The 17901-nt window shown below is 40.1% G+C and overlaps 1 protein-coding gene across 1 annotated transcript in view; it reads left to right on the top strand.

Annotated features, from left to right (window-relative positions):
* Positions 1-17901, top strand: part of cntln (centlein, centrosomal protein) — a 454938-nt gene that overhangs the window by 226108 nt on the left and 210929 nt on the right. The window contains exon 15 of the mRNA XM_060846250.1: positions 5417-5508. Coding sequence (XP_060702233.1) covers positions 5417-5508 — 92 coding nt within the window. The remainder of the gene's footprint in view (positions 1-5416; positions 5509-17901) is intronic.

The raw sequence follows: 17901 nt of genomic DNA on the forward strand, positions 1-17901 counted from the left end.
CAAGTCCACACCGACCCGCCGAAGCGCAACCCACCAATACCCCTACATTTACCCTTACCTAACACTAGGGCCAATTTAGCATGGCCAATTCACCTGACCCGCACATCTTTGAACTGTGGGAGGAAACCGGAGCACCCGGAGGAAACCCACGCAGACACGGGGAGAACGTGCAAACTCCACACAGTCAGTCGCCTGAGGCGGGAGTTGAACCCGGGTCTCTGGCGCTGTGAGGCAGCAGTGCTAACCACTAAGCCACCTTGCCACCCTTTGTCTTACCAGTAATATATCCTGAAAAGTCGGAGTTGGCCACAACGGTGTGACAAGGCTAATGGTTTTGTGATTCTCACTTGCGTTGACAAAGTGTGCAAAAACACTGTGTCTGTGCAGAGAAATGGTGGTTACTGCGGAGTAGCATGAAGGCCCAGAAAAGGAAGCAATGAGCTGTGCTACCAGCTAATCACTGTGACTTCCATGTTAGGAATTGGCGCCATCTTGTTCCTTGGGGATGGAGAGGAGAATCGAAACTATAAGAAATTTACATGAGGTTAGTTGTGAATGAGATTCTAATGCGGATAAGGTCGTCACTGCTTATTAGTGAGATTCAGAATTTGCTGTTTAAACTCGAGGTGACAGTTGGAAATCTTTTTCTCAACATTTGAAATGTGATTTTTTTCATTCTCATTGTACTTTCCCAAATTTCTCACCATTGCTCATGCTGCACAAAATAGTGGAAAATCCCACCATGTATCGCTGTTGTCAAACATGACCTGTCATTAAAACTTGATATTGATGGCTCTTGTTAATCAGATTCATCGCTAACTTTTCACTAATTTAAGCACAAATTTTTTGTGTTGAAAGATTTTGCCAAATGATACTCCATTAACTAGTTAATAATAAATTAGTCTGTTCCTCTGTCTTTTCTTGAATAGTTGTACAATTAGCAACCTTCTGGTCTCCTGGTTTAGTTTGTGAATGTAGGAAGAACAAAAAAACTATGGCTCGAGTCTTTACTATTTCTTCTTTGACTTCCTTCACAGTGTGCATGCCAAAACAACCTAAGAATTTCTTAACTTTGAGTTCTATTTGTTCTTTTTCCAAAGTCAATTCCTTTTCTACAGATATGTTTAACAATATTGAATAATTTTTTGATATATGTATAAAGCCCTTGTTATTATTTTTATATATCTTTATTTTAATATTTTCTTTTAGCCTTTCTAATTTCTCTTTTAACCTCCACAGAACTTTCATTAGGACTCCCATGTGATCTGACCTGAATCTCGTGTCTTTCACATATGCCTCATTTATGCTTTTCTAATTGTTCAGTAGGTGGATTGAGAAAGATTTCAGTCAGACAAGGTTCCAATGTGAATTGATAAGCTGTGCAATTTACAGATAGCAAGTGAATACAGAGAAACAATTGCAGCAAGCCCCAGTTGCTTCACTCAATTTCATTATTCTCCTAAAAAATGAGGAAGCAACTTCTAAATAACAATAATCATTTGTATTTACGTCATACCTGTAACAAAGAACAACAGTTTACAGTGTTTCTCAGAGGAAGAATCAAAAATAGGATGCTAAGTAAGAGAAGGAAGGTTGAGAATAGGGTGATCTGAAGTTTGGTCAAAGAGCGAAGTGGCCATGTGAATTAAGGAAGGGAATCCCAGAACATCCATGAACCAATCAAGAATAGTGTGGTGAGGGATATAGTTGTTGAAGAAGGCAGCTGGTCACAAAATGGTGAAGACAGAAAAAGATAAATATTGTGATGGGAAGAGGTTTGCTGAAGATGGGGGATAGGTGGGCTAAACCAAAAACAGCTAGGCCCCAGTTGGATTTCTAAAATTGAAAGCTGAGAGAGAGGTATCAGAAAGTGAGCAATGGAGAAGAGACATTGGAAGAGAATGCTCTGATTAGCGATATCAAAAGCTGCAGCATAGTTAGTGATTTAATGCTTTTGGGTTGCAGTAACAGAGAATAATAGTTGTGAATTTTAGTGTATTGAACAGGAACAGAAACCTGATCAGAGAGATATAAATACAGAATTTCAAATGAATGAGCACTGATTTAGGAGAAGCTGCACATTTGAGGTCTTTGGAGAAGAAAATAGATTGGCAATGATAGTGTAGTTGCAATACCAGAGGGGTCAAAGTGACTGTTTGAGGAAAGTAAAATGCTTTGAAAAAAGGGGAGAGCAGAACCATTTGCAATGTCCCTCTCCATTTCTTGGACTGACTTATTTTGACATTATCTTACTTCCCAGACAATATAAAACTGCAGAAAATGATTTGCAACAGATTTTAAGATGGCAGGCACATTGACAGTCATCATCACTGCTCGAACTGTCCCCATCGTGGAAGACACTTACAGACCTGACTGCAGAACTGTACAAGGTTGAGTCATGATCTCTTTGGGGAACAACAGTCTGTGCATGCAGGTTTCTTCTAACACACATATATGATTGTCTGACCCTGTAAACATGGCTGGCAATGTAAGGATAGGTCCTAATTGATCTCCTAGGGTCTAACTGTACATGTCTGGCATTCATCCTGTTATTATTCTCTTCTAAAACCAGTAAATGCATAGAGATAGCCATATCTATTACTCCTGTCTAAACAACACACGATGACCGTTTCTTAGGAGATATAAGCACAGAAAACTGAGAGGGTGGGTGACTTTATATTATGCTCAGTAAGTTCCTTTCTCCAAAACCAGCACAGAAACAGAGGAGCAATGATAATGAAGAATAAAATTGAGGGAAATCTGGCTCACCTGCCCTCCTATTAAGGTATTGTGTGTTTGGGGAACAGTTTCAGGCAAAGTCCAGTTTTTCCATGCATTTAATGAGACTCAGGATTCAACAGGAGTACAGGATGTAGGACCAACAAATGTTTCCAGCTAAGCAGGTCCCACATCAGTCTGTCACAACATGAGCATGTTCTTGTCGCACATTCTGGCGGAGGGCATTGGAGATCACATTTACAGCTGCCTGTTACATTCAGCGGAAATGAAGTATTCCAGTTTTTATTTTGATTGGTGAGTGTACTGATATAGTCTTTGTGAGCTGAAATAAACTGAATAGAAATGGCAAACGAGCAGTTGATGTGTAAAATCCCAAGAGGTCTGAAACCTTCCTGGTATACATGTCTCATGTAAATCATAGCAGACAGAAGAGGCAAAATTGGAACAGTACAAAAATTAAAACATCTTACTTGAGCAAACAGTTCTTTTGGGTTAATTGTACAGTATCTGAGATTTATTACAATGACTGAGTTATGTTGCCAAACTTTTACAGTCTTTGTATTATTTTAATTGTACATGTATAATGTTGGTGTAGAAGTACAGGAACTTCTTGTCACATCAGCATTAAAACTTCAACAACAAAATACACTATATTTTGGACTTCATAGTAGCATTTTGTAACAAGGCCATCTTTGCTTATCCTAGACTTCAAATGTACACAAAAAGGTCTTTCCCCAACAGATAGTATAATGATTCAACTTGAAGTTTAGTATTGACCAGCCTGATCCCACATATCATAGTGTCTGTACTGTTTGCTGGAGCCTTGAAATCAGTTGCCTGCATCTCAGTGAGAAATTGATGGGAAGGAGCCTAATTTTTGAATGTGTATTATCGGGATGACATTAGGTCATACAGAGTATGTGAAGAAAGAGATTTGCAAATGATGTTTTGTGGGAACAGAAGTTGGACTGATGTCCTTCCTGGTGTCCCTAAATGTGAGCCTTGAAATGTCTGACACTTGCACTGCAATAATTCAAGAAGTTGGCTCATCACCATCTTCTCAAATGAAGGGCTTTTGCCCGAAACGTCGATTTTACTGTTCCTCGGATGCTGCCTGAACTGTTGTGCTCTTCCAGCACCACTAATCCAGAATCTTCTCAATGGCAATTAGAAATGAACTATGAATGCTGATCTTGCCAGTGATACCCACATCCTGTGAATAAATTTAAAATAAAATTGAGTGGGTTGAGTTCCAAATTGCTATAATTCCTTTAATTAACCGACAGAAATTACCTTGCTTGTACTTGAGGTTTCTCTGTGAACATAATTTGAATCCTTTTATCACTGATGCTGGCCTGCTAACCTTGGGCTGTCTTCATTTCAGGTATGGTGGCCTTTGAAACAAATTAAAGTGAATAGTTTGAAAGTATTAATGTAATTAAATTTTTTCATGTTTCTGTATGCACATATAATTGACAGGATGTTTTGGAGCAAAAATTCAAAGTTGTAGGAACCTTTGAAGTATTATTCATTTGTTCTTTTGATGTTGCAAGTGTGGTATTTTGGTTGTTAGAATCAAAGTGTGGAGTGAATTTCAGAACCTGAGCAAGTCTAATAAAGAAAATGCTCGCCATTTTTTTTCAGTTTGTTTTTACCTAAACCAAATAAGGGTAATCCTGATAACTTTCAGTGTTAGAACAACCTTTTGTTGCTATGAAGAAATCGGGGTGAAATTTTATCGAGAATGGGAAGCCGTGTGAAAGAGAAGATGAGGTGATAATTTAATAGAAATTGGTGGCTTGGCCAAAAACTCTCAGAATATTTTCCTCTAGCCTTTTCAGAGACTATGGTCCTGACCTATTCCCTGCCCATAATGTCCTTGAGAGTGCCCACCAAAGCAGGTAGGATAGCCTCTGACTGTTGTCTGCTGTCTGGCCAATGACTAATTCAATCCACAATACGGAATGCAGTCATGAAATGCAAAGTGACAGAAGGAAATTAAACAATTATGTAATGTCCTGTAGTAATGAATGACAAAATTATTTCAATCATTAAAAGAAATTTGTAGAATCATAGAATATTACAGCACAGAAGAAGACCTTTCAGCCCATTGAGCCTGCACTGGGTTTTTTGAAGAACGGTTATTATTTCCACTCTTTGTCTCTTTGTAGCCCAGCAATTATTTTCTCTTTAAAATATTTATCCACTTTGCTTAAAATAAAGTTCTTTCTCATATTACCTCTAGTTCTTTCTTTTTCCTGATTCATTACGTTTTTTTGTGATGTTCTTATTATGAAAATGATTACAGTATGCTTGTTCAGATACAGCTATTGTGCAACATAGAACTACTTTTGTGACTTGAAAAACTTTTTGACACTTGTCGCAAAATCTGTGCCTCTCTACATTGATTTCAGTGTATTTGTACATTTTATTGAAACATTTCATAAACTTCTGAGCATTTTATCCTGTATATATTTACCTTCCTTGTGGGCAAAAGTAGAATTTTAACTTGTCTTTTTCTTACTCATTGGCTCTTTCCAGGTACTTTTAGAAACCAAAAGAGGCAATGAGAAAATGACGCTAATAATTTAAGAGAAAAATCATTGTTTTTTCCATGAAAATGACTGTTCTGTGTCATAGGGGCTTAATGAAATGTTATTATTCATTGCATTCATAGAGCTCCTTATCAGACTTGATGGAGATGAAGGAGTGAAATGCAGCACACCCAAAACCAGGACCAAAGGGAAGTTGGAGCAGTCATTAAAAAAGGTGCAGGAAACAATTATAACATTCCTTGGAGATAATATTGTTGCACAAATGTTAAAGCTAGCTGCATTAGCTTATTGAAGATAATAAACTGTTTTTTTTCCAGAGCACAGCACCACAGGTGGTGAATATATTACACTTCACCTTTTACCAATGCATCTTACAATACACAGATTTCGGTTTTGTGAATGCAAATACAGCTATGAACCACTGAAATTTCTGTATGCTTTTACTAAATTTATAACCATGTTAAAAATATTTCTGAGGTTTATGTTTTGTTTAGAAAGCTACCTCTTCATTTTTGTAAACGTATTGTACCCAGGGGGTTAACATAATATTTCTACCTTAATAAAGTGTCCAAGGTCTCATTGCAGGCCCATTAAAAAATACGCAATCAGTCACATGAGGTCTGAGGGTGGATAGCCAGAATGTTGATCAAAGAGAGATCTTAAAGATTGTCTTTGCAGCAGAAAATGAGGTAGAAAGGTTCACAAAAAAATCTGCAGAACTTTGAATAGATGAAACTAAAGGGATAACTACCAAAAATGGAGCAGGTAAAAACTGGAATGCTCAAGAGACTAGAATTAGACATTAGTGTACAGAGAACTCAGAGGCTGTGAGATAGAGAAAGCTAAGACTGGAGGGTTTTGAAATCAAGGGTAAGAATTTTAAAATTGGGGGTGTTGCTTAAGACAAAAATCTGTAAAAAATAAGAACAGCCTGCAGCTGTCAGCCTGTTCCAGTTCCCAAGTGATCAAGAAGCTGCCTGTATCAGCCTTTAATGTACACAAGCTCTCTGTCTCCATAGCTCTCTGTGGCAAAGAAGTCCAAAGACTCTGAACCCTTTTAGAAAAAAATATTCTTCTCACTTCAATCTTAAATTGGCACCCTTTATCCTGAGACTATGCCCTATGATCCTAGACTTTCTCATGAAGGGAAACATCCTCTTAGCATTTACACTGTCAAGCACCTTAAGAATCCTACATATTTCAATGAGATCACCTAAACTCCAGTGAGTAGAGACCCAACCTGTTTAGCTGTCACTCCTAAAACAATCCCTCCATATCAGGGAACATCCTAGTGACTCTTGTCTGAACTGCCTCCAATGAAATGATATCTTTCCTTAAATAAGAGGACCAAACTGTTCGCATTACTTCAGATGTGGTCTCACCAATACCTTGGACAGCTGCAGCAAGACTTCCCTGTACTTTGTTCTAACTCCCTTGAACTAAGAGCCAACATTGCATTTATCTTAAATAAAAGCTTGAAAGAACTGCAGATGTTGGAAATCAGAAGCAAAACCCGAAATTGCTGGAAAAGCTCATCAGATCTGGCAGCATCAATGGAGAGAAATCAAGTTAACGCTTCAGATCCAGGTCTGAGGAAGGATCACTGGGCCTGAAGTGTTAACTCTAATTTCTGTCCATAGATGCTGCCAAACCTGCTGTGCTTTTCCAGCAATTTCTGTTTTATGATTCCATTTACCTTCCTGATTACCTGCTGCACCTGTGTGCTGGCTTTCTGTGTTTCATGCCTTTCCCCAAGTTTTCTGCAGTTTATATCCACTTAAATAATACTCTATTCTTTTTGTTCTCTCTTCCAAAATGAGCAACTTCATATCTTCCAACATTATACTTCATTTGCCAATATTTTTTCCCATTTACCTAACCTATCAATATCTCTCTGTAAACTGTCTCCCTCAAGCAGTTTGCCTTTCCATCTATTTTTGTGTTGTCTGCAAGTTTGGCAATAATGTATTTGCTTCCTCCCTCCAGGTCAATAATGCATACTGTAAACAGTTGTGGTCCCAGCACTGTTCCCTGTGGATCACTGGTTATAGGTTGCAAACCTGAAAAAGTATCTTTTATTCCGAAATGCTGTTTCCTTCCTGTTAGCCAATTCTGTTTCCATGTCAATATGGTACCTCCAACACCATGGGCTTTTATCTTACGACTTAACCTTTTCTGATGTACCTTGTCGAGTGCCTTCTGGAACTACAAATACAACAAATCCACTGGTTCCCCTCTATCTTCGCTGGTTGAGCCTTCCTTGAAAATCTCGAATAAATTAGTCAGACATGGCTTTGCTTTCATGAAGATATGCTGACTCTGCTTGATTAGATTATGATTTGAGTCTGTATAGGTTCTCAAGAACAAAAATGATGGGTGAATGGGACTTGGCGCAAGTTAACATGCAGCAGTAGTGTTTTAAATGTCGTCAGGTTTACAGAGGGTAAAAGTGGGAGATCGGTCAGTTTACATTACACAGTGAAGCCTTGACTTACGGAAAAGGGTTTTGACAGCAGATGAGCTGAAATACGGGAAGATTTGGGTGATGTTATAAAGGTTGAATTAGATTTTCTGGGTGCAAATATGCAGTTGGAAGACCTCCTTGAGGTTAAATGTGAAATCAATGTTGAAAACTATCAGATTTGCCTCAAACAGTTTCCAGGATTACTGCTGGAGTAGGTAGGCAGGGGTTGTATTTATTTAAGGTGAAAGTGAGTACTGCAGATGCTGGAGATTACATTCGAGAATGTGGTGTTGGAAAAGCACAGCAGGTCAGGCAGCATCCAAGGAGCAGAAAATCGACATTTCAGGCAAAAGTCCTTCATCAGGAATGAGGGATGGTGAGACAGCAATGATTGTCGTTGGGTAAATGTAAAACTGACACAGGTGGAATCTGTGTGGAGTTTTTAGAAGTACAGATGGTGAACCGCTATTTGGTGGGAGACTAAAATTAAGTTTCCTGGTGGCATTAAAGTTTGGTATTAAGTTCTCAGAACCTTTAAGTTGGATTGGCTTTAGTGGGTCATAAATACTCATTAACACCCCAGCCTGCTCGGATTATGTTCAGGGCACAATCTTGATCGGCAAAAATAGGTTAATCCACAAAACCGATTATATACATATGTGTTGCAATACCTAGCAGGGGTAGATTTCTTTGTTGAAAGTCTGATGAGTAAAAACTTCTTTAATATCTCAGCTCTTCGATAAACAAGTCACTCAAATGCTTACAGTTTAAGAGAAGCCTGACCAGAGCTACCAGGTATTGAATAGTCTCAGTCATATACAGTGTTGCTTGCGCAGTGTTAAAGGGTGAAACCTCACTGGGTTAATCAACCTGCCCAAATGAGGCAGCCACACTGACTGATGTGAGCAACCCTTACCTGGGCAGAAAGTGGAGTTTAACCCAAAGTAGGGCTGTACTCAAAAGAGAGGTCAACTTAAAAGGTTCTGATAATGTTGGTTGGATAGAAGAGAATGATAGGGACTAGAACTTAAAGGGCATAATTGTCAAGAACGCTGGAATACTCATAGGAAATAAAGGAAAGAAAGTGATTTGCAGAGGGGAAAATCACTGATAGGGATAAGGGTGACAAGAAATTGTGGAAGCTGCATACTGAGGGTGGGGAACATATTGGAGTAATTAGATGTGCTGGAGGAGAGAATGAGCAGTTAAATTGAATAAGGTGCAATTTAAGGCCAACACTAGAAATGGAGATCTGGATGAGAGTGGGATCAGGAAGAGGTAATGAAAGGGCTGGTAGTCTCAGGAGGACATTGAAGAACGACAGAGAAATCTTACTGGAGAGAAGGCCATCTGTAGTGGTGGTAGGAGGGAAAGTGTAATGCAGAGAAAGGGGGAGTGAGTGAATGAATCAAATGCATATTAACAATGACCACCTCACTTCTCAATCAACTTTCAAATGCAGAGAACGCATAGTACAAATGGGAGGGCCTGGCATCTGTTCCTGCACAGTACAAACACACCCAGCTGAAGGAATTGAAACAGAAATTGAAAAATATTATTGCATGAGCGTTCATTTGAAACCTTGGCACTGAACAGAAGCACCCCCTGAAGAATAAAGGCAAATAAGCTCTATTATCTCCCAGCACCAACTTTCCAACGATGTTATGTGATTTAAAGGAGACAAAGCCCAGTGGTATTATTGCTGAATTGTTAATCCAGTGACCACCTAATGTTTCTGGATCCTGGATTTGAATCCTGCTGTGGCAGATGGTGTAATGCGAATTCAATAAAAATCTGGAATTAAGAGTTCCCTGATGACCGTGAATCCATTGTTGATTGTTAGAATCCTGAGAATGAATGAAAAAACAATTCATTTAATGCTTAAGTCTGAAAAGGGCACCTAAGATTCAGCAGCAGTTGTGGTGGTGAGGATGTGTTGTTCCACTTGCAGTCATACAGTAACATTTACAGGCCCATTTACCTGAAAGTCAAGGATTTAGTCAGGAAATCCAAGTTCTTAATGCTGTATATTCCAAGAATGTAGATTTTTTTTAACAGGGAATAAAGAAAACCACCAGAAGTCAGATTGAGCTAAATGATGAGTGAAGGAAAAGCAATGACTATGGATGCCATTGCCTACATCTGCCAGCTCCTGTCAACAAATCTCCAATCAGACGGCGTGAGAGGCATCAGTGCCTGTCATGCTGAAGATCACAGCAGCATTGAACTTTCTGGTCACTCGGTCCTGACAAACCTGAACTGGGGACATGTGTGGCAACTTCCAATTGGTAGCTGAGAATTATGTTTGGGAGTTTACTGATGCTCTTTACAGGAAAGCAACACAGTTTGTCCAATTCATTGACTCAAAGAGCAAAGCTGCCTCGGTTTTGGATAGCTATTGCTGGGTTCCCACATATACAAAGGGTTATTGACTGCACATGTGCAGCAATCAGAGCGCAATGGCATTATCCATGCAAATTCCTAAAATCAGGGGGGGATTTCATTCCATTGTGGTCCAATCTGTTTGTAATCACAGATAGCAATTCTTGCAGATGTACTGTCACCAATTAGTGAGCTGTCTCAATGCTTATATTCTGAACAACTCCCAGGTTCCTCAACTGTACACTGATATGCATGATCTCCAGGGCTGTCTTGTGAGTGACAAGGACTAGCCCCGGAAAGCTTGGCCAATGACCCTGGTGTACCATTCCCAGATGCTGCTGAACAGTGCCAGAGCTCCGTATCAACTGGAGCTATCATTGAAGAAGCAATTTGCCTTTAAAAGATGCGCTTCAATTACCAGGACTGCCCAGGAGGAACCTTCTAGTACTCATTTTACAGGATCTCCAGAAAAATAGAAATGAAAGCAGAAATTGCTGGAAAAATTCAGCATGTTTGGCAGCACCTGTGGAAAGAAAGCAGAGTTAATGTTTCGGGTCCAGTGTGGCTGGGTTTTGTTTTTTATGTCTCTAGAAAAGTGATTGCTGGCCTCAAACTAACTTAATGACAGAATGAGATCTTAGAAGAAAGTCGAATATGCCACCAGTCTCTTCAGTCAACGAAGAAAGAGAGTTTGGTGCTGAGCGACTCAGTGCTAATGGTGATAATGATTTTGAAGAAGCCAGTGCAATACTCAGACAAGACAGGCAGGCCTGAGAAAACCAGACAATGGCTGGATTTGAGGGCGAATGACTTTGCATTAACATATGTGGACACTCAGACTTGAGCAGTTAGATACAGATGCTTTCTGCCCTCAAAGGCATGTTTCCTTTATAGCTTAAAAATGTTAAGATACTTTACCATGAATTGTAAGTTAATTTGTTATCTTTACACAAATAACCTCTCCTTTAGTTTCCTGGCCAGTGCATCAGGGCGGAGTTTTGATTATCTGATTGAGGTTGCACCTAAATGACACTCACCTCAACTTGCAAGGACATTCATATACTACAGAGATGTAGTGGGGCTAAACTATGCTGATTGACTCCTGGAATCCAAACATGTAGCTTAGGTTTCCACTCTGCAGAGGTTTTGTACCTCCCAGAGGGCTGCAGAGATTGACAGCCTCAGTGCTCTTTTCACTGCTCCATATGCTGTGCATTTGAGCATGAATAATGATCATGGCCCCTCAAGGTAGTCTACAAGAAAAGCATAAATAGTCAGAATGAGCTGACAGAGGTGAATAGGCAAGCAGGGGAATGTCTGGTAGAGGTGCCAGGGATTGTGCTCAGAATGGAGCTAAAGGCACCTTCCTCATCCCAGGCGCAAAAGTAAAGTTCTTTGGCTCCCGTGGCAGGAGTGACTTATGAGGGCCTGTAGTGGTAGTGGGAGCAACTTCCAAGGGCCTGCGGGGGCACTGAGACTCAAGGCTTTGGGGAGGGGGGCCCACTTATTTTACAGATATAAGGTTACCTCATGTAGAAAAGACTTTTTGATCTGGATGTTTCCCCTTTCCTTCATGGCTCTGTTTGTTTTTGCTTTTCTGCTTTTTCTTTACTTTTGGTTTTTGTATCTTAGATTTTTTTTGTATCTAGATATAATCATAGAGCTGTACAGTTGGAAGCAGACCCTTTGGTCCAACTGGTCCATACTGACCAGATATCCTAAATTAATCTCATCCCATTTGCTAGTGTTTGGCCCATATCCCTCCAAACCCTTCCTATTCATATACCCATCCAGATGCCTTTTAAATGTTGGAATTGTACTAGCCTCCGCCACTTCTGGCAGCTCATTCCATACACGTACCACACTCTCCATGAAAATGTTGCCCCTTACGTCCCTTTTAAATCTTTCCCCTTTCACCTTAAACCTATGACATTTAGTTTTGGATTCTGCACTCCAGGTAAAAGACCATGTCTGTTCACCCTATCCATGCCCCTCATGATTTTGTAAACCTCTATAACATCACCGCCCACTTCTGACGCTCTAGAGAAAACAGCCCCAGCCTATTCAACCTCTCCCTATAGCTCAAACCCTCCTAACCGGGCAACATCTTTGTAAATCCTTTCTGAACTCTTTCAAGTTTCACAACATCCTTTCTATAGGAGGGAGACCAAAATTGAATGCAGTATTCCAAAACTGGCTTAACCAATGTCTTGTACAGTTCCAACATGACCTCTTAACTCTTAAATTCAATGCACTGACCAATAAAAGCAAGCATATCAAACTCCTTCTTCACTATCCTGTCTACCTGAATTCGGGTTTTGCACCAAAGATGGTACCGGTGAGTGGCAATTTTATACACCCTTCACTGTATTCTTGTATCTCTGTACTTGAGTACACATGACAATAAAACATAATTCTAATTCTGTCACCTGGCTAGTATAAATGAATGACTTCATGATTCAAACAAGAGAGTGCAGGTCCCTGTACAAATTTGACAGATACAGATTGTTCTGCCAGACCTGCCTCTCAACAGTGTACGCCATCCTTTCCATGGAGGCACTCACACATTTGCATTTAGGAGCTATGTCCTCAGCCAGAACTTGAGCAGAATCCTCTGCCTTTAGCTGCACTCTGCACACAATCTCTGGCACCTCTACCAGACAATCCCCTGTTTGCCTATTCATCTCTGTCAGCTTATTAGTGGCCCCATGCAGAGCCTTATCATCTGTACTGGGGGCAGTGGCCTGTTCTGCAACAGTTCTCTCACGTAACAGATCTCAGCCGTTTCTTTCTCCTCTAGCTGTGGGTTCATGTCAGTGCTGTGCTAAACAATGTAACCCACTGTGATGGTCTCTGTGCTGTGGAGGGAAGGAACAGGGGGCTAAGGCCTTGACAATTCCCCCTCAGTGATGTACTCAGTGGAGCTGGTAGAGGTGGGCCTGGAGGCTTGGTCTCCTTTTTATATTCTGATCTGGAAAGGAGCTTGGAGATTGCAAAGAAAAACATGAAGATTTGTTAGTATTGAGACCCATAAACCTTACCAAATGTTTATTTGGGACTCTGGTGTGGAGCAGCAAGCAATAGATTGGAAATTTTCTCATTCAATGGCTGTAGAAATCTAATCTCCCCTCCTGCACAAGTACATTCCCCTTGTTGTCCTGCCTTGACCCTCAAGGGGGGCAAACGTTTTATGTCAGGTAGCACACCTCCCCACTCCATCCCAAGGCATGCTTGTGCTTTTTTTTGCATGTTCTTTTCCCACAGGAGACGATCATTCATGGGTATGTGAGCACGATTGATACAGATAGAGGTGTCAATCTGCAAATCTGTGAATGACCATGTGCATTGAGTGAGAAGAATGTGGTATGAGGAATGTTAGGAGCTAAAGGGTTCTGAATGCATATGATTCAGAGGCGTCAGTGATCTACACTTAATGAAAAACAGTAAAGCATTATATGATGATATTGGTGTCTGAGATATCTGTGAAGTGTTCATCCCAAAGCCAAATTTATATTTTTGCCCTTGCAAGCCTTTAGTGAAAAGCTATTGGATGAGGATGAAGAAAAATCATTGAGCTGATGGTGCCTGAGTTGCTGAGTGTTGTAAGCTCCTCTTATGTTTTAAATGTGAACCCTATTAGACATGTGAGAGGACACTACCGGTATGATGCACCTAGTACTACATTGATTGCTGCAATAAAGTGACAGATATTGATTGCCCATGAGATATTGACAGAAATGCCTGGCACCTTTATCTTGTGCCTGACAGCCTTCTGTAGTGACAACCATGTAATGCTAATTCACACTCATAGAAGCATGAAGCATTGAGTAGATAGTGTACCTAGCAAAGAGCAGCAAATCTTTCATTCTCTTGCAGCGCTGGAGCCAGGTTCTTTTGAGCCATCTTTCAACACTCGCCTTTGCAGACACTTATGTCCAGGCTGCCTTCATTAGTTAGGATGGCCTGTAGTTGCTACCTTTAGGAAAAGGAACTTTTGCTTCTTCCTGAACAGTCTTCAGAAAATAATCTAAGGAGAGGTATCTGAAATGTGGTACTACTTATGTAGCTTGACATCTTCAGTGATGGGTGGAAGTGATGAACAGAGGTTGAGGGAGGCTCCTGGATTGCAGAAAATGGAATGCTTTCTGATTGTCTTTTAAATATAACAGCTGAAAGTTGAAACTTGGAAGCCCACAGCAGGTGGGTAAAGGCAAAACTTCCTGCCCATAGGATTTGGTGTTTTATCTGTGTGCATATGTAATATGAAAGAAAGTGATTGTGTGAAAAACCCAACCTTCTTCAAACGAAGTGCTTCCATTTTTAGACCCACCTCCACACCTAGTCAAAAACAAAATGCAAGATTCCACCCTATATTTTCAGATTATGTCACCAAGGGGAAACATGTAGATGAGAAATAGGAGCGTTTTAAAGAAAGGTCCTCGGAGGACACCAGAATTTCAGAGCAGGAACTGGAAAAATAGCCATTGCAGGCAGTTCTCTGGTTATGATTAGTCTGATAAGAATGAAGCCAAGCTAATGTAGTCCAGACATTGGAGGAAGGTGGTGTCATCAACCTCGCCAATAGATGTTTTGAGAACTTGTGGATGTACAACACTTAGATTTCCAAAGGCTTTTGCTAAGGTGCTGTATCAAAGGTTATTGTAGAAAATAAGAGCTCGGGGTGGTGGTGGGGGGGGGGAATATATTGACATGGATAGAAGTTTGGCTGGATAACAGGAAGCATGGAATGTAAATAAGTATTTTTCAGGTTAAAAAAAATTAATGAGTGGTGTGCCACACAGATCAGTGCTCAGATCTCAACTATTCACATTTGATGTAAATGACCTGAGTAGATTACTTAAATAAACTCTTTACACTAGTTGGGGATTCTAGAACTTGGGGGCATTTTCTTAGAATTTGACCAGAACATTCAGGAGAGATGTTAGAAAGCACTTCTTTGTACAAAGGGTGATAGATGTTTAGAACACTCTTCCACAAATGGCAGTGGATTTTGGGTCAGATTGATTTTAAATCTGTGATATGGATAAATTTTAATTAAGGAAAGGTATTAGGAACATAAAGGGGGCAAAGGTAGACATATGGAATTAGGCCACGGATCAGACATGATCTCTTTGAATGGCAGAACACGCTGAAGAGATTGAACGGACAGTAGATATAGCTGCCAAATTTGTAGATGACACAAGATAAGTAAGAAATTAAGTTGCGAAGGGGATTCACAAAGGTTAAAAAAAGGTTGAGTGGGCAATATTTGGCAAATGGAATAAAATGTGGGAGAATATGAAATTGTCCATTTTGGCAGGAAGAATAACAAAGAAGCATGTTTCATAATTATGGGAATTTGCAAAGCTTTAAGATACAGAGGGACCTAACTGCCCTTGTGTTTAAATCACAGAAGGTCTGTAGGTAGGTAAAGCAAATGCTTTGGAATGTGAATAGAATGTTACTGTTTAACACAAGGGAGTTGAATACTAGGGAAGTTACGCTTCATTTATACAGGGCACTAGTGAGACTGCAGTGTGCAGTGTTGGTCACCTTATTGAAAGAAAGATGTACATGCTGTCATGATCCCACCTGATGTTATTACTGGACAAGTCACTTTCCAGACAGAAATCTAACTTGATAAATCATAGTTTATTTTTAGTTTTGACAAGGTGTTCTCTTGCTGAAACATAAACATGCAGATTTTGTTTTAACAATAAAATAAAGTTTGTTCATCAAAGAAAGAAAATATAATGGAATAATCCATACTGTTTACTTCTAGCGCAAATTCAAAATTTGAATTTCATGTAAAAGTATTCTCCCATGAATCCCCAAAGACTACTTTACAAATTCCAAACAAAAAAAAGGTTGTAAATTCGGCAGAAAGAGCCCTGGTACAACTGTGTGGAGTTTGCGCATTCTCCCCGTGTCTGCGTGGGTTTACTCCAGGTGCTCCGGTTTCCTCCCACAGTCCAAAAATGTGCAGGTTAGGTGAATTGGCTGTGCTAAATTGCCCATAGATTTAGGTGAAGGGGTGAATGTAGGGGAATGGGTCTGGGTTGGGTGCTCTTCGAAGGTTCGGTGTGGTCTTGTTGGGCCGAAGGGCCTGTTTCCACGCTGTAAGTAATCTAATCTAATACTTACAGAAAAAAAAATCTTTTCCTCACACCTCAGTAGGCTTAAGGTAATTGTGACTTTAACTCATAGACGTAACTTCTTCCTGGAGCTATCATACACCTGAGTTTAAATCTTCATCTTTCTAATCTAAAACTTCTGCTTTGGGACTATCACTGATTTTATAATCTAGGGTAATCTAATTTTACGATATTCTCTCCTTCTTAGGATCACTGTGTTGTACGATCATCTTCATACAAGGACTTCACAGAACTGCTCAAAACAAAGTAAAGCTTAAAAAAGGCCTCAATTCTCAGCTATGGGTGTTTCCCGTAGCTTAAAACAAGTCCCTAAGTCTAGGAATTTCTGACAGACCCTAAAGCAGAAAGATTGACCTTGCTAAGTCGTAAATATCCTGGGTAAACAAAAACTCAGTAATGTTGCCAAAGTAGCTCTCACAAGCTGCTTTAAAATAAATCAGCATGGCTACAGAAATACTAGTAAGTTAATTAAACTTTAGGCATCTAGAAAACCTATATTTCACTAACTCAAACCTAAAATAAGTAGAAACATATGCATAATTCACACAGTTTATATTGTAATGTGTTGGAAACAGTTCAAGGAAAGTTAAGCAGACTAATACCTGGCATGTGTAGGTTGCCTTATCTGAGAGGTTATGTAAGCAAGATTTGTTATCTGTTGGAATTTAGAAGTAAGAGGCAACTTGAAGAATACAAAATTGTAAGAGGTCTTTTCAGGGGAACAAGATCTTTCCTCCACTAGGATAATTTAGAACTAGGGATTATTCTTTAAAATTCTAAGGTCATCTAGCTAAAGCAGAGATTAAACTTTTTTTTCAAGAGAGTCATGAATCTTTGGAAATTTTTTCTGAAAAAATCGTGGAGTCAGTCTTTGAATATTTTTAAGGCAGATATAGAAGGATTCTTATTAAGTGAGGAGTTAAAAGGTTGTCAGGGAAAGGTGGGATGTGTTCTTGAAGTTACGATCATATCTGTCATGGCCTTACTGAATGGAAAAGCAGACCAGAGACGTTTTAGGGTTTACTGCTACTCCTAATTTATATGGAGACAAATAAACTCCAGATGCTAGATTCCAGGGTAGAAAGGTAAGAGACTAGGAGAACACAGCAAGTCAGGCAGCATCAGAAGATGGAGAAGTCAACATTTCGGGTGTAATCCTTCTTCAAGACTGGCGGTGTATGTGAGGGGAGCTGCACATAAAGATGGTGGGAGGACAGGGTGGTGAGGTGGGGATAGGTGAACACAGAGGGTGTGACCTGGTTGGTCAACGGGAAGAATGGATCCAGTTAGTAGCTAGAAGGAATGGTCAGTCAGAGGAATGGAAGGGTCAGGGGAGGGGCTGGAAATGGAGTCATAAGATGGGAATGGAGGTTACTTGAAATTGACAAACTCAATATTGAGTCTTCCGGGCTGTAGGCTGCCCAAGCGGAAGGTGAGATGTTGTTCCTCCAACTTGCAGTTTGATTCATTGTGGCAGTGGAGCAGACCAAATATGGTCATGTCGGAAAGGAAGTGGGAAGAGGAATTAAAATGGGTGGTGACTGGGAGGTCAGGTTGCTCCCTGCGGTCTGGGCTGAGGTGCTCAGCTAAACGTTCCCTTAGTTTA

This window comes from Hemiscyllium ocellatum, chromosome 2 (assembly GCF_020745735.1).
Source record: "Hemiscyllium ocellatum isolate sHemOce1 chromosome 2, sHemOce1.pat.X.cur, whole genome shotgun sequence".
In the NCBI taxonomy this organism is placed as follows: domain Eukaryota; kingdom Metazoa; phylum Chordata; class Chondrichthyes; order Orectolobiformes; family Hemiscylliidae; genus Hemiscyllium; species Hemiscyllium ocellatum.